Consider the following 26,756-nt stretch of genomic DNA (forward strand, 5'->3'; position numbering starts at 1 on the left):
TTGCAGTAGTTATTTATTATGGTTCTTCTATTATTCTGAACAGATTGTCTTTTACTTCAAAGATGCTGGCCCTAAAAGATGAGAGACAAAATATATCCAGTGCAAGTCTGGTAATAGTTCAGCATGTTTCAATGAATCTCTTTTTCTCGTGTTTTCTCCTGGTCATTTCCCACCCTTGATTAGTCATTTTACACCCTAATAGTAAAATATGAAATATTTTTTAATACTGCCATGGTGGTAAAAGTGCTTAGTTTTTATGATGTGTCTCCAGAGATAGATCTTTAGCAGTATATAGTGAGGTCAATTCAGCATAAAATAGTATAATACCTTTCTTATTTCTGTTCACTCATTTAGAAATTATGGGACAAATTCTAGCAAAAGGTTTACCCCACTGACTGGTAACTAGTGTTTTAAAAGACTGAGGTTCTCCTATTCTCTTTGGGGAGGTTAAAAATGTTTCCAGTCAACTTTTCAAAAATCTAATAAACAGGAATTATTTCCCATTTCTGTTTCCTCATATTCTTGGGAGAAGGTACCATTACTGAAAGCCTTACAACCCCTGGTGACTCTCCCATCCAGACAGCCAGCTACTCACCCCTCCCAGGGTCTCCCCTTCATGAGTACTTATGAAATGAGATCTAGAAGCCTAGCAATCCTCTTCCACTCTGCCATTTTGTGAAGACACTAATAATATTTCCTTTGGCCATACTGTTCACTTGTGAGAGGCAGAGAAACAAATTAAGTTAGCTACTGGGGAACACAGTGCTGAAGCCCAGAAAACAAAAAAAGAAAAGAAAACAACAGGAAGTGCCTTCTTTGGTCACCAGGCTACACTTAGAACAGATCCCCTCACTCTGGTACCTGGGAGCAGTGACACCCGCCTGTGGAGATGCATTTCCCTCCAAGAAAGTCATAGCACCCTGTCTTCCAACAGCCACCAGCCTCAGACAGGGTAAAATGAACGTAAATTTCACCTATGCAATCATGCTCACTCTTCCTAATATTAGCACTTCAAGTCTAAACTGGGCTCGTACAATAAGCTATGTTCCAGCTTAATCTCATGGTCACTTCTAACTTCAATCTCTAATGAATGCTTGGCACTCCTGTGCTTCCTTTCATAAAAAGACAAAGTTCCTGCTTCTCACTTCATAAAAATGGCAAGAACAAGTTAACCTTTAACTAACATGGATAAGAAAAGGTTAATATGAGTAGAATGAAAACACAATTTCCACATAATTTTAATTTTACAGTGAAATGCAAAGCTCTTTAGACTAGATAATTGTTAGTTTTTCTGGGCACTCACTGCATTACCCCACTTGGAAACCTATTAAGAATTAAAAGTAAACATGTCAAACAAGAACTGTTCCCTAATTAATACTAAGACATGTATGAAAACATTCTTGAATATTAGGCTTAGTAGCATTGTATATTATACTGTCCTTGCTTATAAAAAGTTAAATGTTTCTTCAAATGAGAATGTAGACCAATAAAGATAGTTAAATATGTAAAACGTAGCCATCCATTTGACATACACAAGCCAGTTCTAATAATGTTATGCTGCCTACCTGGATTTTAAAGATTAATTAATTCTAACTACCCTTTTGAGAGAACGCTGATAAACAAACAAGTTGATTAACAGAAGTTAAAAATATATGTAACATAATGCAAGGCACTGCACCTGAGGTCAGAGCTCACTCAGTTGTGACAAAGAGACTTTAATTCCCAGTCTGATTTCTAACTTGTTATCCAAACACCATGTCACAAGAAGACAGAAAGTGACGCAATGCTTCACAAACCCCAATAATTTGCTGCTGGTGTTTAAGAGCAGAAACTAAAACCAACCATAAATATATAAAACCCAAATAAACATACTGATCTCTTAAACTCTGACCCAAACTTAACCCAAGTATTGATGATTTTCTCAAAACTAAACCAAAAAAGATTTTCCAAAAAACAGAGCCTAAATTTCTAAAACATCAAAAGACATTAAAGTACAGAAAACTGTGGTGTGTGGAAAGGGTTGTGGGGACCTGTCCTAATGGGGCCTCATTCCCTGATCTGTATCCCGTCCTGGAACCTCCTGGGGGATTGTGGAATCTCTGAGCATGACTTTCTGTCATTCTTGACATACCTGTCACATCTGGGGATATGGTGTGGCCAGGTATGATGAATTAAAGAAGGAAGGAAAATAAGGAGGGCCTAGAACTTTATGAAGGATCATCTACTGGGGAGGAGATGGGACTTTGGGAACACAGCAAGTTCAGGGAGAAGTTTAGTCCAATAGAAGGATCACTGTCTTCTAACTACCCATAATTCAGCAACAGTATGTTACTGCATGATACAAGGTAAAAGTGTATGTCCCGCATTTCCAGACTTCACACTCAGGTAGAAAAACAACTGATACATTTGCGCTGCTCGGACAGTAGCAGACACTAGTCCATGGGATAATTCTGTGTAGGTTAAAACTCTAGCCTTTTAGGTACTCCATAACTGCTTGTCAAGCTAAATTACTGTTCCTAGACACTAAACTGTGTCCTTGTGTCAGAAAAAGCTAACATGTCTTTGAAAGTGCCTATCATGGTTACATGCTTACCACACCTAAAAAGTCTGCATCCTATTAATGGAAACATATGTAGAATGGAAGGGGGCGGGTGGGCTGTAACTGGAAGAAAGAGTATTAAGACAGGTTTTAAAAGTCATAAAATGCAGGTCTTATTCTTTAAGTCATTAAAAGAGCCATAGCAGTCTGCTGTTTAATATAATAAAATATAACAGTGAGGATCATAACAGTTTAGCCATATTATAGTAGGATAGAGAAATCAAATAACATGCTAGATAGAGAAAGTCTTCCAAAGGATACAAAACCCAGAGCATGGCAGTAATTTCTATGAGGAGTAACCCTGGATGACCTTCAGGGGTTTGCATGTACTATAAAGGAAGCACCAGCTTAACCTCCAAAGAGGAAAGTTCTGCCTATGGATACTTTTCTCTAAGTGTAGACTCAAAGCTCCAAAAGCAGGCTGGAATCTGACCAGCCACTGGAGAAAAACAAGTCACTGGATTTCAGTCTTCATACTTTGGGATTTGCCAGCTCGTCAGAGGCAAGAGCAAGCATTTTATAATAAAGGTGGAGTACATGATTCAGGAAAATCTTTGATTTAGAGAAATAACAGTTTCCAAATTTGCCACAATTCTATTAGGATGTGACGTTATGAACTGGGAGGAGAGACAGAGAAAAGAGGCACAAAGGTACCTTCGTTCTATCTAAAATAATTAATTATAACAATAGTAACACAACCCCAAAACAACTCTTCCCAGGTAGTCAACAATTGGTGTGTGCACTGAAGAATAAAAGTTTGTTATTACTATGTGTTCTATATAAGGAAAAACTAGCCTCAACATTAAATTTTTTTTAAATTGGGTCTGTCACAAGTTTTTATAATTGAAGTGTTGAAAATCCAATACACTCTTTCAAGAGGGAAATCTAAACAGTTTTCTGTCAGTAACAGCAACATACAGTAGTCTGGAACCTCCTTGAAGTTAATTGCAGCACAGCTCACTAATGAAACTTTCCGTCTATTAAATCTTAACAGGCATAACTATAAAAATGGCGCCAAGCTTTCTCATGCTCTGGAATGTCCCAGCCAGCACTTTTGTGACTTTTACCCTTTATCTTTGTAATTACTGTAATTATTTCAGAGTTTGAGTAGAATCAAAATCTAAGAATATATATATATTTTTCAAAGTCTTTTTTTTTTCATATTCTCAGGAATGGGAATGTTTGAGATGGCCTACAAGAGGGGACAGTTATATTCATTTCACTTAGAACCCCTGTTAGGGTCAAGGGACTAACGCTGAGTTCCAGAATACATATACTAGTAGCTTCTACAGAACTGTGATTTCTTGGTAAACTGATCTTATATTTTATTTTGGGTAATTTGTGTATTAATAGAAGTAGTTTTGCAAATAATGTAAGGATGGAGGAGAAAACATCAAAATTATTACTTTCACTTTTATAGCCTAACAAGAAAATGTTCCCCTATTTTTTTCCATATTATCCATCTGAAAATGGACATTATTCTTCATTAGTATTTTGAAGTCTTTGGATGAAAACCAAAAAGAAATAACAGCTCTTTGCTGTATTATTTGTTCTCAATGGAGAACCAAATCACTTTCATTTTGCAGTCTCTAAATGGTCCCTATGTCCTGGGGTGAAGGGGGATATAACTCTTGCCACCCGTTCTTATTTACTTGATTTTGTGTCAGTTCTCCTAATACTAAAAAGTGCTTTAGGGTAGCACTCCTAGGAAGCACAATCATTTTGGTACTGGTTCCAAGCCTTTGTCCTAAATAGCAGCAGATAGAGACGGGAAACGTCCCACTAAGAGCCAGTTTGGGGGCCAAATGAGGATGGACTGTATGCATAATGCATTGCAAGTATCTTTATAAATTAATGCTTTGCTGCAGGATAAATGTATTTGCAGTCTAATGCCCAGTGGCATTTTATTCCATTTCTATTTTCTCTTCACTAGGCAAGTTGGAGCCAAAAAGACAGCATGTACATATATAGTTTTGGCTTAGATAACTAGGACATAAAACATGTTAATTAACTTCTGAAAAGTAAGTTTTTTGATTAGTTTTATAATGTCTGCCTGGCACCTCAGTGATAAAGTGGATTTTTTGAATGACCCTGCAAACCAAATTTTCACTTCAACAATCATCAGTTCCTACTTTATGTACTATATAGGCATCTCTTTACAACTTAACATCCAGCACAACATAGGTTATCTACTAAAGCATGGTTTCTCTAAACATGATCAGTACATGGACCACCTGCATCATTATTACCCAGGGAGCTTGCTAACATGAAGATTCCTAGGCTAGCTGTATTAGACTCCCTTGGGTAGCAGGTGTAGAACAGAGATCTGTGTTACCAAATTCCCTAATTCATTCCAATGCACTAAAATGTCTGCACAGCTGTGTCAAAGGAACTTCAACATAATTTATTACCTTTAATTTTTCCACTTACAGCATCATCTTCATTATCAACTAATATCGTTACTTAGCCCCTATTGAGTGCAAGATGTTATCTTGAGGTATGTGACGGTTATAAAGATGGTTTGGTGGCATGTCTACCCCCTGGGTACTAACAATCCAGTTGGAAGGATAAATCAAAGATTAATAGAAGGAAATCTACTTCAGGATGACACCTGCACCCCAATGTTCATAGCAGCACTATTTACAATAGCCAAAACATGGAAACAACCTAAATGTCCATCAACAGGTGACTGGATAAAGAAGATGTGGTATATTTATACAATGGAATACTACTCAGCCATAAAAACCGACAACATAATGCCATTTGCAGCAACATGGATACTCCTGGAGAATGTCATTCTAAGTGAAGTAAGCCAGAAAGAGAAAGAAAAATACCATATGAGATCGCTCATATGTGGAATCTAAAAAACAAAAACAAAGCATAAATACAGGACAGAAATAGACTCATGGACAGAGAATACAGACTTGTGGTTACCGGGGGGGGGGGGGGGAGCGGGGTAGAGGGTGGGAAGGGATAGACTGGGATTTCAAAATTGTAGAATAGATAAACAAGATTACACTGTATAGCACAGGGAAATATACACAAAATGTTATGATAAATCACAGAGAAAAAAAAAAGATTAATAGAAACACAGTGTAACATGTGTCAAGCCCAAATAACAATCAGTAATAGTAAGAGTGGTCACTTACTGGGCATATTTTCTCTCTATTCCTCATCATCCTAGGTAGAAGACATAATTTTTATTTTGTTACAAATAAAAATTTCTAAGCTCTAGAAGTTCAAGTGACCCCCAATGCCATAAAGCTCATAAATAAGAGAGAGTTGAGCCCAGACTCTGTGACCCCACGGCCCAAACTCTTCCAGCTCACCATGCTGGCCTCACCAACAGAAGTCAAGTGAAACAAAGTTGGAATTTAGTCCTGTTCTCACTGATTACTGAACCAAACTAGCAATGTCAAAAACAAAGCCATGGGGCCTCCCTGAATAAAGAATCCTATGTCCCAAGACATATACAGGGGATGTGATTTACTCATAGTGTAACTCCATTCATGACACAGCAAGGGTATCATAGTGCTTTCTTCTGTGTTTTGTTTCCAAGAACAAAGTGTTTTGTAAAAAAGTTAAGGTTTATTGTGGCCCAGAGTACAATTATCTGAACTTAGTCTTTTCCAAGCCATGAGCATTTTCCCCTAATTCTTTAGCACAGATTTAATTTAGGGTAGATAGGAGCCAATTGTAATTTGAGTTATTAAAGAAGGATAATTCCTTTCCAAATGCTGCATTATACTTTAAAAATCTTTCTGTAGATTTTTAAAGATGTGGTTTCTCAAAATAAAAGAACAAAACTAAAAAACCCAACATATTCAGAAATTTACCACATACAAATAGTTAAGTGGGTCAAAAGAATCTTATACTATCAAAACTCAAATCGTTTTAGTTCTGTTAATAGTAACACAAGCCAAATTAATTTTTCTATGTATTATTATCTTGAAAGCATTAAATAAAACTATTTTAAAATCTGGTTTTAGTGGGTTTTTAAATTATATTTTTATTTTGACATAATTATGGACTCACTTGGAATTGTAAGAATAGAGAGATCCCATATAAAAGGGCAACAACATCTTGTAAAACTTTATACAACATCACAGTCAGGATATTGACATTGAATTCAACACACAGAACAGTTCTATCATCATGATCCTGAATGTTTCCCTTTTATAGCCAAACCCACCTCGTTTCCACCTATACCCTCCTCCTCAACTCCTGGCAGCCACTAATCTATTCTCCATTTTTACAATTTTGTCATTTCAAGAAAGTTATGTAACATCACATAAACAAGAGAAAGGACAAAAACCACATGATCATCTCAATCAATGCAGAAAAAGCATTTGATAAAATTCAACACCCGTTTATGATAAAAACTCTCGCCAAAGTGGGTATACAGGGAACATATCTCAACATAATAAAAGCTATATATGACAAACCTACAGCCAGCATAGTTCTCAATGGTGAAAAACTCAAAAAGCTTCCCACTAAAATCTGGGACAAGACAAGGATGCCCACTATCACCACTCCTATTCAACATAGTCCTGGAAGTCCTAGCCACAGCAATCAGGCAAGAGAAAGAAATAAAAGGGATCCAAATTGGAAAAGAAGAGGTAAAAGTGTCATTATATGCTGTTGACATGTTACTATATTTAGAAAACCCTAAAAGGTCCACACAAAAGCTACTAGAGCTGATTGACGAATTCAGCAAGGTAGCAGGTTACAAAATCAACGTTCAAAAATCAGTTGCATTTCTTTACACTAAAGATAAATCAACAGAAAAAGAAAGTAAAGAAACAATCCCCTTTAAAATAGCACCCAAAGTAATAAAATATCTGGGAATAAATCTAACCAAGGAGGTGAAAGAATTATACACAGAAAACTATAAACCATGGATGAAGGAAATTAAAGAAGACTTTAAAAAATGGAAAGATATTCCATGCTCTTGGATTGGAAGAATCAATATTGTTAAAATGGTCACACTGCCCAAGGCAATCTACAGATTTAATGCAATCCCTATCCAATTACCCAGGACATATTTCACAGAACTAGAACAAATCATAATAAAATTTATATGGAACCATCAAAGACCTAGAATTGCTAAAGCATTACTGAAGAGAAAGAAAGAGGCTGGAGGAATAACTCTCCCAGACTTCAGACAATACTATAGAGCTACAGTCATCAAGACAGCATGGTATTGGTACCAAAACAGACATATGGACCAGTGGAACAGAATAGAGAGCCCAGAAATGAACCCACAAACCTTTGGTCAACTAATCTTCGACAAAGGAGGCAAGAACATGCAATGGAATAAAGACAGTCTCTTCAGCAAATGGTGTTGGGAAAACTGGACAGCAGCATGTAAAACAATGAAGCTAGAACCATATACACCATATACAAAAATCAACTCAAAATGGATTAAAGACTTAAACATAAGACAAGATACAATAAACCTCCTAGAGGAAAACATAGGCAAAACATTATCTGACATACATTTCAAAAATTTTCTCCTAGAAGAAATAAAAGCAAGAATAAATAAATGGGACCGAATGAAACTTACAAGCTTCTGCAGAGCAAAGGAAACCAGAAATAAAACAAGAAGAAAACCTACGGAATGGGAGAAAATTTTTGCAAGTGAAACCAACAAAGGCTTGATCTCCAAAATATATAAGCAGCTCATACGACTCAATAAGAAAAAAATAAACAACCCAATCCAAAAATGGGCAGAAGACCTAAACAAGCAATTCTCCAAGGAAGACATACAAATGATCAAAAAGCACATGAAAAAATGTTCAATATCACTAATTATCAGAGAAATGCAAATCAAAACTACAATGAGGTATCACCTCACATCAGTCAGAATGGCCGTCATTCAAAAATCCAAAAATGACAAATGCTGGAGAGGCTGTGGAGAAAGGGGAACCCTCCTACACTGCTGGTGAGAATGCAGTTTGGTGCAGCCACTATGGAAAACAGTGTGGAGATTCCTCAAAAGACTAGGAATAGACTTACCATATGACCCAGGAATCCCACTCCTGGGCTTGTACCCAGAAGGAAATCTACTTCAGGATGACACCTGCACCCCAATGTTCATAGCAGCACTATTTACAATAGCCAAAACATGGAAACAGCCTAAATGTCCATCAACAGGTGACTGGATAAAGAAGAAGTGGTATATTTATACAATGGAATACTACTCGGCCATAAAAACTGACAACATAACGCCATCTGCAGCAACATGGATGTTCCTGGAGAATGTCATTCTAAGTGAAGTAAGCCAGAAAGAGAAAGAAAAATACCATATGAGATCGCTCATATGTGGAATCTAAAAAACAAAAACAAAAACAAACAAACAAACAAAAACAAAGCATAAATACAGGACAGAAATAGACTCATGGACAGAGAATACAGACTTGTGGTTACCAGGGGGGTAGGGGGTGGGAAGGGATAGAGTGGGATTTCAAAATTGTAGAATAAAGAAGATTACACTGTATAGCACAGGGAAATATACACAAAATGTTATGATAAATCACAGAGAAAAAAAATGTGACAATGAGTGTGTATATGTCCATGAATGACTGAAAAATTGTGCTGAACACTGGAATTTGACACAACATTGTAAAATGATTATAAATCAATAAAAAATGTTAAAAAAAAGAAAGTTATGTAAATGGAATCACATAGTATGTAACCGTTTGTGTTTTTTTTTACACTGCATAATGCTCTGGAGATTCATCCAGATTATTCTGTATCAATATATGTTTCTTTTTGTTGCTGAGTAGTATTCCATGATAAGAATGTATCATAGTTTGTTTAACATGCACCCACTGAAGGACGTCTGGGTTGTTTCCAGTTTTTGTTTTTGCAAATACAAAGCTGCTATCACATTCATGGACAAGTTCTTGTATGGACATAGCCTTCATCTCTTTGAGATAAATGCTCAGGAGTGCAATTGCTGGTTATATAGTAGTTTCATGTTTAGTATTTTAAGAAACTGCCAAGCTATTCTCCAGAGTGGCTGTATATACTTTATAGTTGCTTCAGCTATGTATGAGTGACCCAATTTCACCTCATGTTCACCAGCATTTGGTGTGTCAAATTTATTACCTTAGTCATTCTGATAGGTATGCGGTAATATTCCATTGTAGTTTTCATTTGTATTTCCCCAATAACTGATGATGTTGAACATCTTTTCATGTGCTTAGCTATCATTGTGGTGACATGTCTCTTCGTATCTTTTGCCCATTTTCTAATTATATTTATTTGTTTGAGTTTTGACAGTTTTAAAAATATATTCTAGATACCTGTCCTTTCCTGCATATGTGATTTGCAAATACTTTTACCCACTCTTCTCCTTGTCTTTTAATTCTCTTAACAGAATCTCAGAGAAAAATTCTTCAATTTTGATGAAGTCTAATTTATCAATTTTCTTTTACAGACTATGTTTTTGGTGTTAAGTCAAAGAACTCTTTGCTTCGCCCTAAGTCACAAAGATTTTCTCCTATGTTTTTTCCTAAAAGTTCTGAAGTTTTAGCTTCTATATTTAAGTCCATGAGCATTTTGAGTTAATTTTTTGTGTAAGGTGTGAGACTTAGGTCAGGGTTTATTTTTTTGCCTGTGGATGTCCAATTGCATTTGTTGAAAATGATACGCTTCCTCCATTGAATGGCTTTTGCATTTGTCAAAAACTAGTTGCATATATTTGTGTGAGTCTCTGTTTCTAGGCTTTCCTTTTGTTTCACTTTCTATTTCATTACTGTAACTATATTATAGCTCTTAAAATCATTTTTCTTTTTCACATTATTCTTTTTCAAAGTTGATTTAACTATTTTAGTTACTTTGCCTATTTATATAAATTTCATAATATTCTTATCTATATCTACAAAAAATATTGCTGGAATTTTGGTAGGAATTGTGTTAAACCTGTATATTAATCTGGAAGAATTGACATCTTTCTTATGTTGAATATTTCAATTTATATACAAAGTATGTTACTCCATTTATTTTTCTATTTCTTTCCTCAGCTTTGTATATTTTTCAGCATAAAAAAATCTGTACATATTCCATTAGATTTACACTTAAGCTTTTTTTGTTGAGAGAATATAAAGGATATTGTATTTTTTAGTTTCCATGTGTTCATGGTTAGTATGTAGAAATGTTGTTTTTCGTGCATTTATCTTGTGTCCTGCAACCTTACTGAACTCACTTATTAGCTTCTATGAGGGTTTTTGTTTTTGTCTTTGTTTTTAAATTCCTTGAGACTTTCTACATAGACAATCATGTCCTCTGCATATAGGGATGGTTTTATTTTTTTCTTTCTGATGTTTATGGCATTTAGTTGCTTTCTTGCCTTATTGCCTTCCCTAGAACTTGAAGAGCTGTGCTAAGAGTGTTAAGAGTAGACATCCTTACCTTCCTCCTAATCTTAGAGGGAAAGCATTTAGGTTTTCACCATTAAATATAGTGTTAACTATAGGGTTTTTTGTACATATTCTCTATCAATTGAGGAAGTTCCATTGTATTCCTATTTTTCTGAGAGTTCTTGTTATGAATAAGTTCTGAATAGTATCAAATGCTTTTTCTGCATCAACTGATATGATCATGTGATTTTTTTTTCCTGTTATATGATGGATTACATTTATTTTCTGATATTAACCACCATTCCTGGAATAAATCCCACTTGATCTTTCTGTGTAATTATTTTTATACATTGCTGAATTCTTTGTGTTAATAGTTTGTTAAGAATTTTTGCATCTATATTCATGAGGGATACTGGTCTGTGATTTTCTCTTTTTTTGTTTATCTTTGTCTATTTTGATGTCAGAGTACTACTAGCTTCATAAAATAAATCAGGAAGCATTGCTTCTATTTTCTGGGAGAGAGTGTGTAGAATTGATGTCAGTTCTTCTTTAAACACTTCGTAGAATTTTCTATGATAACATCATGGCCTAGAGACTTCATTTCTTTTTGTTTTAAAATTTTGTTTTAAAATGAGTTTAATCTCCTTAATAGATACAGGGATATCCAAATTATCTATTTCATATTGGATGAGTTGTGGTAGTTCATGTTTTTTGAGGAAGTGGTACATTTCAGCTAAGTTATCAATTATGTGCATGCAGCATTGTTCTTAGTATTACCTTATTACCCTTTTGATATTTGCAGGATCTGTAGTGATAGCCCCTACTTCATTCCTGATGTTGATAATTTGTGTCTTCTTTTTTTTCTTTGTCAGTCTTGCTGGAGGTTTGTCAACTTTATTGACCTTTTCAGAGAATCAGCTCTTTTATTTACTTTTCTTGTTTTGTTTTGTTTTCCTTTTCATTGATTTCCACTCTTAGCATTATTATTTCCTGCTTTCTGCTTACTTTGGGCTTATTTTGCTCTTCTTTTCCTAAGTTTTTGGAGTGGGGGTTTAGTTTATTAACCTAGACTTTTCTGGTTTTCCAATATATGCATTTAGTGCTATAACTTTTCCTGTGATATTTTTGTTATTGATTTCTAGTTCAATTCCACTATTGTCAGAGAAGGCACTCCATATGATTTCAGTTCTTTTAAATGTGTTAAGGCTTGTTTCATAGCCCAGGATATGATCTATCTTGCTATGTGTTCCAAGGGCACTTGAAAATAATGTATATTCTGTTGTTATTGGGTAGAATATTCTATCAATAGATTAGATCTTATTGGTTGATGATGTTCTTTAGTTCTTCTATATCCTTGCTGATTTTCTGTCTAGTGCTCTATCAATTGTTCAGAGTAGGATGTTGACATCTCCAACTGTATGGTGAATTTTTCTATTTATCCTTCTAGTTCTATCAGTTCTTGCTTTATATATTTTACAGCTCTGCTGTTTGGTGAGTACAAATTTAGGATTATTGTGTCTGTTTAGTAGATTGACCCTCCTATCATGTAATGTTCCTCTCTGTCTCTAGTAATTTTCTTTGCCCTGATATTAATATGGCTACTGCTGCTTTCCTTTGATTAATGCTTGCATAATATTTTTTTTCTATCCTTTTACTTTCAATCTGCCTACATCATATTTGAAGTACATTTTTTTGTAGATAGCATATAGTTGGGTCCTTTTTTAGTCCACTCTGATAGTCTTTTAATTGGTATATTTAGAGCATTTACATTTAATGTAATTACTGACACGTTAGAGCTTAATTAAGACTGCCATTTTATTTTTGTTTTCTGGTTTTTCTTGCTTTTGTTTGCTGGTTGGTTGTTGGATTTCTTTTTTCTGTGAGTAACCTGAACATATTTTTAGATTCCATTTTGATTTATGTATGTTTTTGAGTATATATTTTTGTATAGCTTTTTCAGTGGTTGCTCTAGATACTTCATCAAATATACATAACTTACTACAGTCTACTGGTGTCATGATTTCACCAGCTTGAGTGAAGTACAGAAATTTCCCCTCTTTACAAAATCCTCTTAATCTCCTCAATTTATAATATAATTGTCTTAAATATTCCTCTACATATATTTGAAACATTAGAGATTGGCATAACTTTTGTTTCAATTGTCAAATATAATTTAGAAAACTCAAGAGGAGAGGGAAAGCCTGTTGTATTTTCACATATTTTTGCTTACTGTGTTCTTTCTCCCTTCCTGGCATTCCGAAGTTTTATCTTTCATTGTTCCTTTCTGTGTACAGAACTTCCTCTAGCTATTCTTTTAAGGTAGTTCACTAAAGACAAATCCTCTTAATTTTTTTTATCTGAAAATGTCTTGATTTCCCCTTCATTCCTGAAGGATATTTTCACTGGGCATAGGATTCTAGACTGACAGTTTTCTCTCAGAACTTGAAAAATACTGTGCCACCTCTTCCTCCACGTTCTATGATGAGAAATACAATGTCATTTCAATTGCCTTTCACCTATAGGTAAGATACTGCTTTTTTCTGGCTGCTTTCAAGACTTTTTGTTTTCAGTTTTTAGACATTTAACTATGCTATGTCTTGGTGTGGATATTTCTATCTTTATCTTGTTTTGGTTCTTTTCAGCTTATTTCTCTCTTGAATCTGTAGGTTTATGCCTCTTGTCAAATCCAAGAAGTTGGTCATTGTTTGAGTATTTGTTTAGCCTAACCTTCTCTCTCCTCTCCTTCTGGAACTCCAACTTGAATGTTAGATCTTTTATCATAGTCTCATATGTACCTAAGGCTCTGTTTAGTTTAGGTTTTCTTTTCTTTTTCTCTTCTTCAATCTATTTTCTTTCTCTTGTTCAGGTTGGATCATTTCTATTGTTATATTTCCCAGTTCAGTGGCTCTTTCCTTTGTCCTCTCCATTTCGCTGCTGAGCCTGTCACTAAGATTTTTGTTTCCATATTGTACGTTCTAAATTTCCCACTTGATTTTTCCTGGTATCTTTATTTGGTGAGACTTTCCATTTCATGGTGAGGCTTTCTATATTTTTCATTTGTGTCTACCATGTTCATAATTGTTCACTGAACTTTTTTTATTATACCTACTTTAAAATCTTTGATAATTCTAACATCTCTGTCATCTCAGTGTTGGCACCTATAATAGGCTAAATGGTGACTGCCCCCCAAAAGATATATCCACATCCTAATCCCTGGAACCTGCGAATTTTACCTTATTTGGGAAAAGGGTCTTTGCAGATGTAATTAAAGATCTTGAGTTGAAGAGATCATACTGGATTATTCAGGCAGGACTTAATCCAGTGATAAGTATCTTTATAAAGGAAATACAAAGGAAGAGGCAATGTGTCCATGGAAGTTGAGATTAGAGTGATGCAGTTATAAGCCAAGGAATACCTGGAGTCACTAGAAGCTGGAAGATGCAAGGAACAGACACCTTCCAAGTACTCTGAAGGAAGTACAGCCCTGCTGACACCTTGGTTTTGGACTTCTGGTCTCCAGAACAGTGAGAGAATAAATTTCTGTTGTTTTATGTCAAGTTGGTAGTAATTTACTACAGCAGCCCTAGGAAATTAGTATGGCATCTACTGTCTTTTTTCATTCAGATTGAGATACTTCTGGTTCTTGGTATGAGGAATAGTTTTCAACTGAAACCTGAACATTTGCATATTAAGTTAGAAGACTCTAGATCTTCTGTAAACTTTCTGTTTTAGCTGGTTTTTTCTGACATCATTCTGGCAGGGGGTTGCCTCACTACTGTCAGGTGGAGGTATAAGTCTAGGTTCCCCACTTGGCCTCCATTGACAGCAGAGAGTGGGGACTCCTTGATACTGTCGGATGGGGATGGGAGTTCTGGCTCCCCAAAAGGCCTCCACCAACACTGCAGTGGGAGTGACCTCTTAACCTCTGGGTGATGGTATAAGTCCTGACTCTCCAATAGGCTTCCTCTGACACTATCCCAGTGGGAAACAGTAAGGTGTCTCATTACTGCTGTGGAGTGGAAGGCCTATATCCCAACATGGTCTCCAGTGATGCTGGTGGGGATAGCACTTTGAAAATCTCAGCTCCCTATTTGGCCTTCTCTGACACCACCCCAGTAGTGGGGGAGGGGGACTGAGGTGCCTTGTTACAGCTTAGGATAGGCAGAAACAAACCACTGAACTTAGCTTTTGCTGGCATGGGTGGGAGTGTGGCTACAGTTTTCTCTTTGATCTTTTACTAGTGTAGAGTGGTTACTGTCTAAACATTTTCTGTCTTGCTAGGCTGCCATTTCCCCTCATCCTTTAACTAGAAAGAGCAGGCTTTTGTTTGGGCTATGTTTGTCTGTTCCCCTTCATGTTTCTGGTTGCAACGGCTTCTCCAACTTCAAGACTGGGATATATAATGTAAAAGAAACCTAGGAACTCACCATCATGTTGTTCCTGGGGTTGCAGGTTCCCTAGATGGTCTGCCTCCTCTTTCTACCTTTCAGAGTCCTATGTTTGATTTTTAAATAATGTACAGGGTTTTTAGTTTTGCTAAGCAGGAGGAATAGCGAAAACATATCTACCCCATCTTTAGGAAGTGGAAATCTTAACAGTTATCCTTAAATACTTCTGTTTGAAAAAAAAAGCCTCTACAAAAACTTTAGAATATTATAGCAAAGTAAGAGATAAATGTTTCCTCACAGGCATACCCCTCCACATCAAACCTCAGAGGAAACAGGTCAGGCATGCTTCCTGACATTGTAAATGAAAACATATGCCTATATGGAAGCCCTTTCTAATCCTCATGCAAAGGGTTGGTCAATATGAATATGAATATGTAACAATTTAAAGCCTCTATTTACAAGAAAAAAATATAATAAATTAAAAAAATAAGGGATAAATAAGAAAAGTTATTTACAAAATATAAAGGAACTAATATCTTCAATTTACAAAAAGTTCTTACTAATAGCTAAAAAAGAAAAATAGGTCAAGAATATGAAATGGCAACTAATTAAAAAACAAATGATTAAAAAACACATACCAAAATAGTTAGATATTATTGATCAAAATAAAGAGTTTTTTCTTTTTATTCATTCATTTATTTATTGAGCCACAACTGTGCCTGGCATGCCAGGCAATGAAAATACAATTGAACAAGGCAGATACATTCCCTGTCTTCCAATGCTATCAAGCAAGGCAAATTTTGAACAAGTAATGGTGCCAGTTGTGATGCATTTTATGCTGGTGGAAGCAGAAAGAGCTATGGGAACACTGAGCAGGGGATGTAATCAAGCTCAGGGAAGGGCTACTAGAGACAGCGGTATTTAAGCTGGGAGGTAAAGGAGGAGCAGAGGTGACCCAGGCGCCACAGGTAGGGGAATACTACAGGCAGAGGGGATAGCATGTGCAAAGGTGCAGATGTGAGAAAAAGCATGGGGACATTTGAGGAACTGAATGAAGTTCAATGTAGCTGGGACACAAAAATAGGAGGAAGCTGAGAAGAGATGCAGCTGGCAGCTACATCAAGGTTGAATCATGGGCCTTAGAGCATGGCTAGGTGCCTGGGCATTACCCTCAGGGCAATCGGAAAGTGTTAGATCAGGTGGATTTTCAGTATTAGACTATCCAACTAGCTGCAGGAGGGAAAATGGACTGGAACAAACTTAGAAGCAGAAAAGGCAGCAGGTGGATTCCTACACGGGCCCAGGAGAGAGGCGCTGGTGGCCTGGACTACAGTGTCTGTGAAATGTAGAAAAGAGCTAGAAGAGTTGGCAGGAATGAGCAATTGACTGAATGCATAGGGAGAGGGAAACTGAAAAGTCTTCCAGGTTGCTCCTTCGGTAACAGGTTGGGAAGTAGTGCCATTTGCTGAGACAGGGAACACTGAGGGAAAAGCAAATTTGAGGGAGGAGGAACAACTGTATGTGTGATTTTTGTTACACTGAGTTTGAGTGACCTGTGGGATATCCAAGTAGGAACCTGGAAGGCAGTTGCATGTACTTGTCTGGAGGTTGGGAGACAGATCTTGTTTCTGTTGCCCTGGGATGGTTGAGATGGTCCAGGGAAAGTGAAGAGTAAGAGCCCAGACCCGTGAACATGAGCACTGAAGGACCAGCAGGGGAGGAAAAGTCAGAAAAGAAGATGAAGAAACAACCTGCAGAGACGTAGGAGGCAAATGAGGACGTAGGTATACCATCAGTGAGTGCAAAAGCAAAGCAGCATGATGATAACTTATCTGCACCTTAAGTCCCAAGATTCCCTCTTGTTGAAGTTTCTTTGGACCCAGGGTATTCCGTGGCTTTGACTACAATAACCTAGCCTTTGCTCCATCTCAAGCTCCCTCAGTAGAAAACATAGTCCTTTGACCAGAAAGATGATGCCAGACACATCTTCTAAGGTACGCAAGAGAGCTTGGTATTTAAAAGAAATAAGGACCACTTCCTGTCAGAACCTCCTCTATGAAAAGAGGATTGAGATCCCTGGGGAAGGGAGAAAGCTCCTTTCACTTCCCATAAATAGGCCAGAGCAGCACTGAAAGATAATTGAGCTAAATCCACACGAGGGACCCAAGAGGTGACTTTTGCACAGAGAATTCAATGATAATACAGAAAGGGGAGGCAAGGAAAATAAAGTAGTAATAATCATACAACATGAAAATAGTCAATTCAAATTTTTCATGCAAATTCTGGCTTTTGTGTTGTTTTGTTTTTTAGATCATTAAATGACATGAGACATAGTCTTCCTTAATGAGATGATTCTGAATTCCAACATGGAGGCTCTGGTTTACATTCACATTTCAGTTCCCCTCCAGGACATTTTTCTGTCTGAGTTCTCAAGATTGGTTCTTTGTAGACACCACAGACCAGTACTATGACAATAGTTATAATAGCAGCTGACATTTATAAGCACTTACTATAAACATTCCTTCTGCAAGACTCTACATAATTTATCTAATTTAGTCCTCCCATTAACCCTATAACATAGGCACCTCATGCTTTTTATGAGGAATGTAAGCCACAGAGAGGTTAAATAACTTAGCTAAGATCACACAGGATCTAAGCAAGCTTTTAGCAGCACCAACTAGGCCCCCATATATATGAATCTCTGGCATCTTTTCCATGTGGAAAGAAGTGAGCCCAGTCTAGAGAGATGGCAGCCAAGTGTCTCAGACACACCAGACAGTGGCACCTTCAAAGAACTTCTAAGCTTCTAAGGGCTGGTTCAGTTTCTCCGGGTGAAGATGATACTGGGATGTCAGGTTATGTTCCAGGCATACGATAACTCTCCAGAGCCCAAGTGAGCACCCCAAGTCCCTCTGTGATGTGATATTGCATGACAGGGAGCTGTGAGGAAGCTCAGAACTAGAAGGGGAATGTTCACAGTTATTAAACAAAACTTTCTGCTTAAATAAAGGGTTTACAAGTCAGTCTCACTAACTCCTCCAACATCAGGCTAGTCCTAAGATGTCACTTCAAACACTCATCTGAGCTGATTAAATCATCAGTCCCATCCAGGATGTGGAAATGTGCAAAGGGGCAAACTGATGACTCATCAGAGTGAGACCAGGAAAATTTGTGCAATAAGTAACTTGCATGATTCTGAGAGCATTTCTGTTTGATATTTTACTTGTTTACTAATTCAACAAAAAACATTTTTGCACACCCTGTCATGTGCCAGGCACTGGGAAGATTCAAAGATGAACAAGATGCAGTTCCTTCCTTTGGAGGGGCCAACACACTGGAGAGGAGGTATTAGCTGCTGAGTCAGGCTCAATGGGTGAGCCGAGTAAGGAGCCACATCTAACCCAGCCGGTGGGGGCCTAGGGAACAGTTCTGAGAGAAGGAAGTCCCTGAGTCAAGTTCTAAAGGCTATAAGCAATGCGTAGAGTTAGTATTTTTAGAAGGAAGGGAAGACAATCAGGCAGAGGAATCAGCTGGAGCAAAGGTTTGCAGGTGAGAAATGATATGGGCTATCCCAGAGGGACAAGCACTTCAGTGTGCAAAGGAAATGGCGAAATGGTGGTAAGAGATGAGGCCAAAGAACTAGAAGAGAGTTCTGTGTGGCCCACTGAAGAGGCTGGTCATCTCCAGAGAGGAAGCAGATCCATTCAAGTCTTTTAAGTGGTGGGGTGAAGACCTGGATTTGAGATGTCTTAGTCTAGCCCTGGGGTATGGGAAGCATTTCCAAATGGACACTGACAATGTGTGGAGCAGGTTCCTAGGTTCATAGCTGATTGTAAGAAGACTTGTAAGAGTACCTAGAAAACTGCTGTACACACTTCTCCCATCCTCTTGGAGGGAAGGGTTCCACTTCAGCAAGCTTTTCCCATCTCAAATGAAGTCACCCACCTACACATGCTCTCGAAAAAGGAAACAAAATGGGAAGACAGGTAAATTGATTCTAAGATTATCCTTGGTCAAGTTATTAAAACCTGTGAGTCCAAACTTCCTCTTCCATTGACTAGATGTGAAATTGACAGCAAGGGCAGGAGAAACTAGAGTGCAAGCCATTCATTCAAACAGGCACCTACACACCCGTGCCCTCACAGGCTAGGGGAGAACCCAGATGAGGACACAAGAAATGTATTAGGTATGAGACTAAAAAGACTACCAGTACAGCGTACAGAAGAAACACTTAGGAGGGGCACCTAACCAGGCTGGGAATAGGTTGTGAAGGTTCCTGAACCGAACCAGTAAATCTGAAGAAGTGATGTCTGAACCAAACCAGTAAGAATTAGACTAAAAAGGGGGTGAAGGTAAAGGGAGAGAGAGTTCCAGGCAGAAAAAGCAGCATGAAGGTGTGAGTACACACTGTGTGCATGTGTGTGTGTGTGAGAGAGAGAGAGAGACAGAGAAAGAGAGAAAGAGAGAGACTGAGACAGAGAGGGTCAGGGGAATTCCAGTACTTACATGAGGAATAATTCTGGAGAGGCAAGAAGATTCGCATTGTAAAGTTCTTTATCAGTCTCATTTAGTTAAATTTAGCTACATGTAACATAAAACCCCCAAATAACAGTGGTTTAATCAAGATGAAGGGATAAAAGTGTATTCCTCTTTCACAAAAAGGCGTGGTGGGAAGGGGACCAAAGCTGGTATAGGGTGCTACAATTTTCAGTTCCATCAGGGACTCAGGCTCCCATTTTTCTGCTTCCCTGTTCTGCTACACATCCTTTCCATCCTCAGGGTCTCCTCGTGGTACTAGATGGCTGCTAGACTCCAGTCAGCACCTCTGTGTATCAGGACAAAAGAATGAAGAAAGGCAGTGGGCAAAAAATGCCCCCTCTCACCACCTGGCCCAATCAGGTTAACTGGCTTTAAGCAGCATTACACTTCATTAGCCAGGATTGAGTCACGGGACCCCTACCCTGGTTGCATGGGAGCCTGGAAGACAATGCTTTGCCTTTTGGGTGGCCCTGTGTCTAGCTGCAATTGAGGTTCCCCTGGGGAGGTAATGGTCAGGGTCTCACATTAGCTATTCCAAACCAATCTAAGACATAGCCCTAAGGCTTGAGAACCTGCTGAAGGATGCTGAACAAGAAATAGCACGCTCATATTTGGGTTTTTGAATGACCATGGGCCCTAGCACAGTCACCGTGACAGCAGAAATCAGGCTTGCAATGCTCATCTCTTGGGCCACATCCCCAGCACAATGCCCTGGATGTTAGCAAACACTCAACTGTGCTGTGAATGAATGAGTGAATGAATGAATGAAGTGAGTGGCAAAACTAGAGGCAAGAAGAGTGAAAGGGCTGCAGTAAGAGTCTGAACTTGAATAACAACAGTAGGAGCAAAACAGATAATCAACAATAGTTGAAGGCTGACATCTATGTCATTTGGGCACAGGGAAAAGAATTAAGGATGAGTCCTAGATTTATGGTTTTGGCAACTGGGAGGATGGATCATTCACTGAGATAGGGAATATACAAGCAGAAGCTTATGGAGTTCAAATGAGTTCTGTTCTGGATGTGGTAATGTTCAACTGTCCATGGCTGTCCCAGTGGAGGTGTCCAGGAGTTGGCACCATTCCTCTGGAATCCAAGGGAGACCTCAGCTGCATAAGCAGATCCTGAGTCACTGGCCTAAAGATTGTAACTGAAGCCACAGGGGTGTTTTTATACTAAAAATGAATGCAGAAAGGGGAAAGAGCAGGACCAAAGGTAGAAGGATAGACTCACAAGGTACTACTGCATTTACGGGCTGGAGAGAGGAAGTGGAACTTTCAGAGGAAACTGAGGATTAATTCAGAAAGACTTGGGGGCAACTGGGAGAGAGAAATGTCCCAGGAACCAAAATTAGACACTGACGCAGGAAAGAAAAAGTGGTGTCACATATTCCAGCGAGATCTGGTAGAGTGAGAACTGAAAACGCCACTGAAAGTTGACAATTAGCAACTTCTTCCAGGTTAGTTTGATTGGAAGGTGAGTGGGCAAAGCCAGGTGATTGGAAGAAAGTGAGGAAATAGGGAAAATGAAGCTGGGTGATTCTTTTAAGAAGGGTAAAGAGGGGTGCAGGTAGTCAGAAGCGACTATATATTATACAAATTCAACTGAAAGGACAAAATAGCTTAGCAATAAAACTCAAACTGTGTGGGAATCTTACTTAATTTTAGATTCAACACATTCACATTTATTAAAGCACTAACTTTATGCTAAGAAATATGCTTGTATTTTCATGTACTCAATCTTTTTATTATGTAAAGCTAGTGTCCTTTATCATGGACAAAGTTGAAGAATAATCTTTTTCCTATCCATGGTATAAAAGAAGTCCAGATTTTTCTTAATTTTTAATAAATTCAAAGTAATGTGATTTTCAGAAGGTATCTGTGCACTGAGATCATCTTACCTTGCTTCTAATATAATTATTCACTGGCTAATTACATTCCATTACATTTTGGTTGATCAATATACTTTGCTTATTCCTCTTTAACTACATTTTTTGTGGCTTTGGTAAACATTTGGGAAACATTTTCAAAATATGCTACACTATTTAACTCTATCTGTGGCTCAGTGTGACTCTATTCCATTCCAGTCATCCCATAAATAAGCCACTCTGCACAAACCACAAATAGCTCTAGAAACAGTCACAGATGACCATACCTACTGGTCTGGTGCCTTTTGCCCTTGGTGGCTCATGTGTATGTACCATTTGGTTTTTAAGATTGGCTCAAAGTGAATCATAATTGCTAACAAACATTAAATTAATTCTTGTTTACCGATCACACATGGCAATGCTGCCCAATTATAGAGTTTCAAGTATAAAATTAAAATCCCAGAATTAATGTTATCTCTTCCACACCCCTTCACTCAGCAATTTTGTCTCTTTTGTGGATACTGGCACTGTCCCCTCCTGTTCCACCACCATGGTTCCACCATCACGATTCTAGTCATCTTCTCTGATTTTCTCTGACTTTATCTTTGCCGTTATTCAAAAGCTATGACTATCTCATTAAGGGACTCTTTTCCAGCTGGTTGGAAGGGACACAGAAGCCCTGTCCAAGCACAACTCCTTCTCACTATCCCATCTGTACTTCTTGGACTACCACAGACACCCTCTGTGTTATTTCACTGAAACCAGAACTCTAAAACTAACTTTCAGGGAAAATGTTTTTGTTTTCAGAACTTCTCAATACAAGAATGGAACAACTTATATCCAGACAAGAGAAGATAAACAATCTTTATGCCAATATGGCCCTCAACCTGTTGCTTCTCAAATGAAAGCCAGCCATTTGTACTTTGTGAAAGGTAATGAGTCCACAGATTCACTCATCTATTTTAACTCCATAGAAAAACTAATCTTTTCACTAGCTGTTTTTTTCTACGTCAACTAGTTCCTACATTGCTACCATTCTCTGTCCTCCTCAGCACAAGCTCTATTATTTGATTGCCATGTAGTAACATGAAACTAAAGAACATTTATAATACCTCCCAGATGGCCACATATGGTAATTCCCAATGGTCAAGTTGAAATAAAATGTGTGGCTCCTGAATCTTCTTTCTATTAAAAACCTCCACTAAAATATTGAAGCAACTGCAAAGTCGACAGTAAAGACTACAGATGGATCAGCTGCTTTTTAAAGGTCATTAAGTCTATTTCTCTCCCATGTCTCAAAAACTCCCATTGAAATAGATGGTAAAATCCACTGGATGTTTTGAGACGCACATAAAAGACCACTTGCTTTGCAAATGGAGGACAGCACACAGTACCTGCTGCATGAAAAATTATGAAAATTCCATACTTGTCCATCTTCCTTATTTTTCTCCCCTTTAAGTAGGAATTTCACTTCTACAGTGAGATTACTTGTTTTTACAGTTTTTCTTATGAGAGATGGCATTTTCAGAATCATTTTTTCTAGACCAAGATGCTATTTACAGTGGAGATGGGGATGGGGTGGGACTTCAAGCAGAAAAGAGTTTGAGGCCACATTGCTAATGATGGTTGACCAATGAAAGATGGAGTTAGTTAACAGAGAAGATAAGGGTGGGGGGCAGCAAAGGACACTTAAATCCCTCCACTGACACTCTCTACTATCCTAGCTGAGAGGAAGCTAGATTTCTCTTCTTCTCCATCTATTAAACAATAATCACAATATCTTTTTCACACTTCATAAGAATATAGGGTAAAAAAAAGAAAATATTTGTTTTTTTAAGTGTCTTCTTTCAAAGAAAGTGATATATAAAATAAGGTGAAAGAAATTACCTTTATATATGCTTTCTACCAGCTTTATAAATTCACTATAATCCAGGGCTGTTTCTGGGCTTCTCTTAGGAATTTTTCTGTGGGTCACTAGAAAAATTACTGTTTTATCTACTATAAAAATAGAGGATCAAAGGATCATGAGTACAAAAAGACTTTTGTGTATCTCTCTGCCTCCCGATGGGACCTACCACTCAGACTGGCAGGAAGCTACTTTTCTTTTTCTGAAACTCTCCTATTTTTTATTCTATTGAATTTAAGCTCATCAAGGTGACTGATATCATTGGTTACATACAGAACAGTTTGTTACTCCTTTCCTTTTAAAAGCACATTACAGACAGAAACTGATCTCTCGCCATCCCTACTACGACTCCTGCCCCTGCCCTCCTACACCTCCTTCTCACATGAGTAAAGAAACTGCGATATTTAGGAGGGGTAGGGAAAGTACTGTATTTTCAACAAGAGGGATTTTCTGGTTAATCAAATTCTCTCATCAACTAAAAATTAAAATTTTGTGTTTCAAGCTGTCTTAATTCCTAAACAAGTTCAGCATGGTGCACACATTTGTTGTGACTTGTGAATTTGGGGGCCTTTTCAAATGGATGGGCAGTATTTTGAACGCAAATAAAGAACATATAGGATATTGGGTTCAATGTGCACTGATCTGAGAACATGCCCTAGAAAGTGATATTTTTTAAAAACAAAATTCTCTGGTTATCATTTGACTATTTTTTTCCAGATAAAACCAAGGAGAATAAATCCAGTTGTCTGAGGTTTGCTATTAGTTGAGCCTGGGATGGATTCTAGAATCTTAGTTAACGTTGTCTCCCTAAAAATGAGAAAAATCAAGATTGTACAATGTTAGCTAATGTCCTAAAAATCCACCCTTCCTCTCTCTCACTTCCGGTTTCTAGATTACTGAAGCAAATTATAGAATGTTAAAAGAAATTAAGGTAGAATGTATTAGCCATTGTGATTATATTACTGGTTCCATCTTCAAGCTTCTTGTCCTCTTTGGATGTGAGAATCCTCTTTCTCTCTCTATCTAGTTTCCATGGGACCAAACCCCAGGACCCACAAACCTCAGTAAGACTCAGGGCTGTAAACTTCTGACCAGCTTTGTGATCTTAGGCAAGTTACTTGAAACTCTCTGATTATCTATTAAATGGTTAAAATAGTACCACCTGCTAGAGCTACTGTGCATTTGAAATGGGATAACCTGGGTCAAGTGCTTAATATGGAAAGCTCTACTTAAATTTAGCTATTTTATTGTTATGCTGATCAGTTCTCTCAGGCCACACACACTGTATTTCTCTGAGGAGGAGCGCTCCAGGCCAAATGCATCCTAATTCCTCACGGAGTTTAAGAATAATGCTGATTGCCGGTCCCCACCCCCAGGGGAACCTCATAAGTCACAGGGAACCTCAGGGGTCTGGCGTGAGGTTTAGAAACAGGGTATTTTTACTAAGTGCTCCTCAATCCTGACGCCGGCAAAAGTTTGAGAACCACTGCCGTAGTTGTTGTAAGAAACATTTTTGTCACACGCAAAGCCCAACAATTCCCAGGAAACAAAAATAGAATCTGGGTAATAAGATAAAGTCTAACCTGTTTTGTTTTGGTTTTCCTTTGTGCTTCACCTTGTTTCATTTGCTCATGGGGAGCCCTGTGCAGAGCTCTCACACCTGGCACTTCCTTCCGAGCGGCGCTGCTACCGCAAAATGGCTGCGCCAGACACCTCACCCGGGGGCGCCGGGGTGCCAGGGGTGCCGCCTGGGCAGAAGCGACACCTCTATCCAAGATGGCGGCAGGCAGTGTGCAGAGACGCTGCGGCCCGCCGCACTGCATTCTGGATCCTGAGCAGCACAGTGCGGGCGCCTCCGGAGAACCCCGCCCCTCCCCGCAGACAAGAACCTGTAAAGCAACCTCGCCCACGCCTGTGGGGAGGGTAGGGAGGGGGCGGGGGAGGGGGCGGAGACCCTGCTCTAGACCGGGACGTCGTACCTCTCCATTCATTGATCGAATGTAAAGTTTTCCTTTACTTCTGAACTGACCTCGGTCTCATTCTATTGGTGCAAGTGACACTGGGCAGGAGGACACTTGTTGGGGACCAACTTAGGAGGGCTGATAACAATTTGATTATTTTATTTGCTCTGATAACTATTAGGTTTTCTTTCATTTGATTATTCTGTTCTGTTTGGGTCTGAGACTTTCTCCTCCATTCTAGAAACCCAGATTGTTCATGTCCCAATGTCAGACTCTGGTTTTTTGTTGGCTGCTCAACATTTAAACCCCCAAGTCTAAACTGTACATTGAATTAGTCTTGGTGGAAGACAGGGCAATCCCCCTCCCATTCCAAAGACTTAAGCAGGAATAGCTTCCTTCCTCACTCTCCTCATCCCCTCACTCGCTGCATAAGTACACCCAGAGCAAAGACATTTGACCCAGGATCAGCCAGACATTCCTACCCAGACTTTGAATCATGGGGAGAGAGACCCAAGGGCGAAGGGGTAGATGATTGGTGGCCCAGCCAGGGATGGTGTGGCCAACAGCCCTGACAGTGTGCGGCAGGGCCCGTGATAAGGAGCACACTCACCCCTGCCCCTGCCAAGTTTGGATAAAAACGTCTTTGATAAGGTGGGAGAAAGTGGCTCTTTTAGCATTAAGATGTTCTACAATTATGCTAAAAGGTAGACAATCTTAGGAATATTTGATAAGGTTCAGCAAAGAGACAAAGACTCAGCTAGCATATTAACACACCAGGATTATGCTCTGTGCAGTCAGTCAATTTTTGTAGGAGAAAGGCTTGCTTAAAGACTCTTCACCCTGAGGCTGGAAGAAGCGATGTTACCGGTTTTTACCTTCTTCTGCTTGTAGAACCTGAAAACAATTCTCAGCTCCCACCCCAGGTTTATCAAGGTAAAACCAGAGAGAAATGAATGCCTGGACTTAAGGATAAGAAGAAAAAGAAGCTGAACTTGGGGAAGGGGATGCAGTAAAAGACAGAGAGGACTATAGGAAATAGAAGAGAGAAGAAGGCCATAGGGGCCTCTGGAGGTGGACATGGGTGGATGGGAAGGCTGCTCAGTGTAAGGAGGGGCTGTCTATTCCCATCCC

General features: G+C 38.5%; 1 protein-coding gene and 1 long non-coding RNA gene across 2 annotated transcripts in view; one reads left to right on the top strand and one right to left on the bottom strand.

Moving 5' to 3' along the window:
- The window catches only part of LOC140696399 (uncharacterized), a 30,624-nt gene extending 5,851 nt beyond the window's left edge, over positions 1–24,773 (top strand). The window contains exons 2-3 of the long non-coding RNA XR_012072683.1: positions 22,566–22,690; positions 24,692–24,773. This is a non-coding gene — a long non-coding RNA (uncharacterized lncRNA). The remainder of the gene's footprint in view (positions 1–22,565; positions 22,691–24,691) is intronic.
- Positions 1–25,655, bottom strand: part of LOC140696284 (uncharacterized) — a 355,657-nt gene extending 330,002 nt beyond the window's left edge. The window contains exon 1 of the mRNA XM_072960686.1: positions 25,248–25,655. Within this exon, the coding sequence (XP_072816787.1) occupies positions 25,248–25,655 (408 nt within the window). The remainder of the gene's footprint in view (positions 1–25,247) is intronic.
- Positions 25,656–26,756: the final 1,101 nt, after the last annotated feature.

The sequence above is a fragment of the Vicugna pacos genome, chromosome 5 (genome assembly GCF_048564905.1).
Source record: "Vicugna pacos chromosome 5, VicPac4, whole genome shotgun sequence".
In the NCBI taxonomy this organism is placed as follows: Eukaryota; Metazoa; Chordata; class Mammalia; order Artiodactyla; family Camelidae; genus Vicugna; species Vicugna pacos.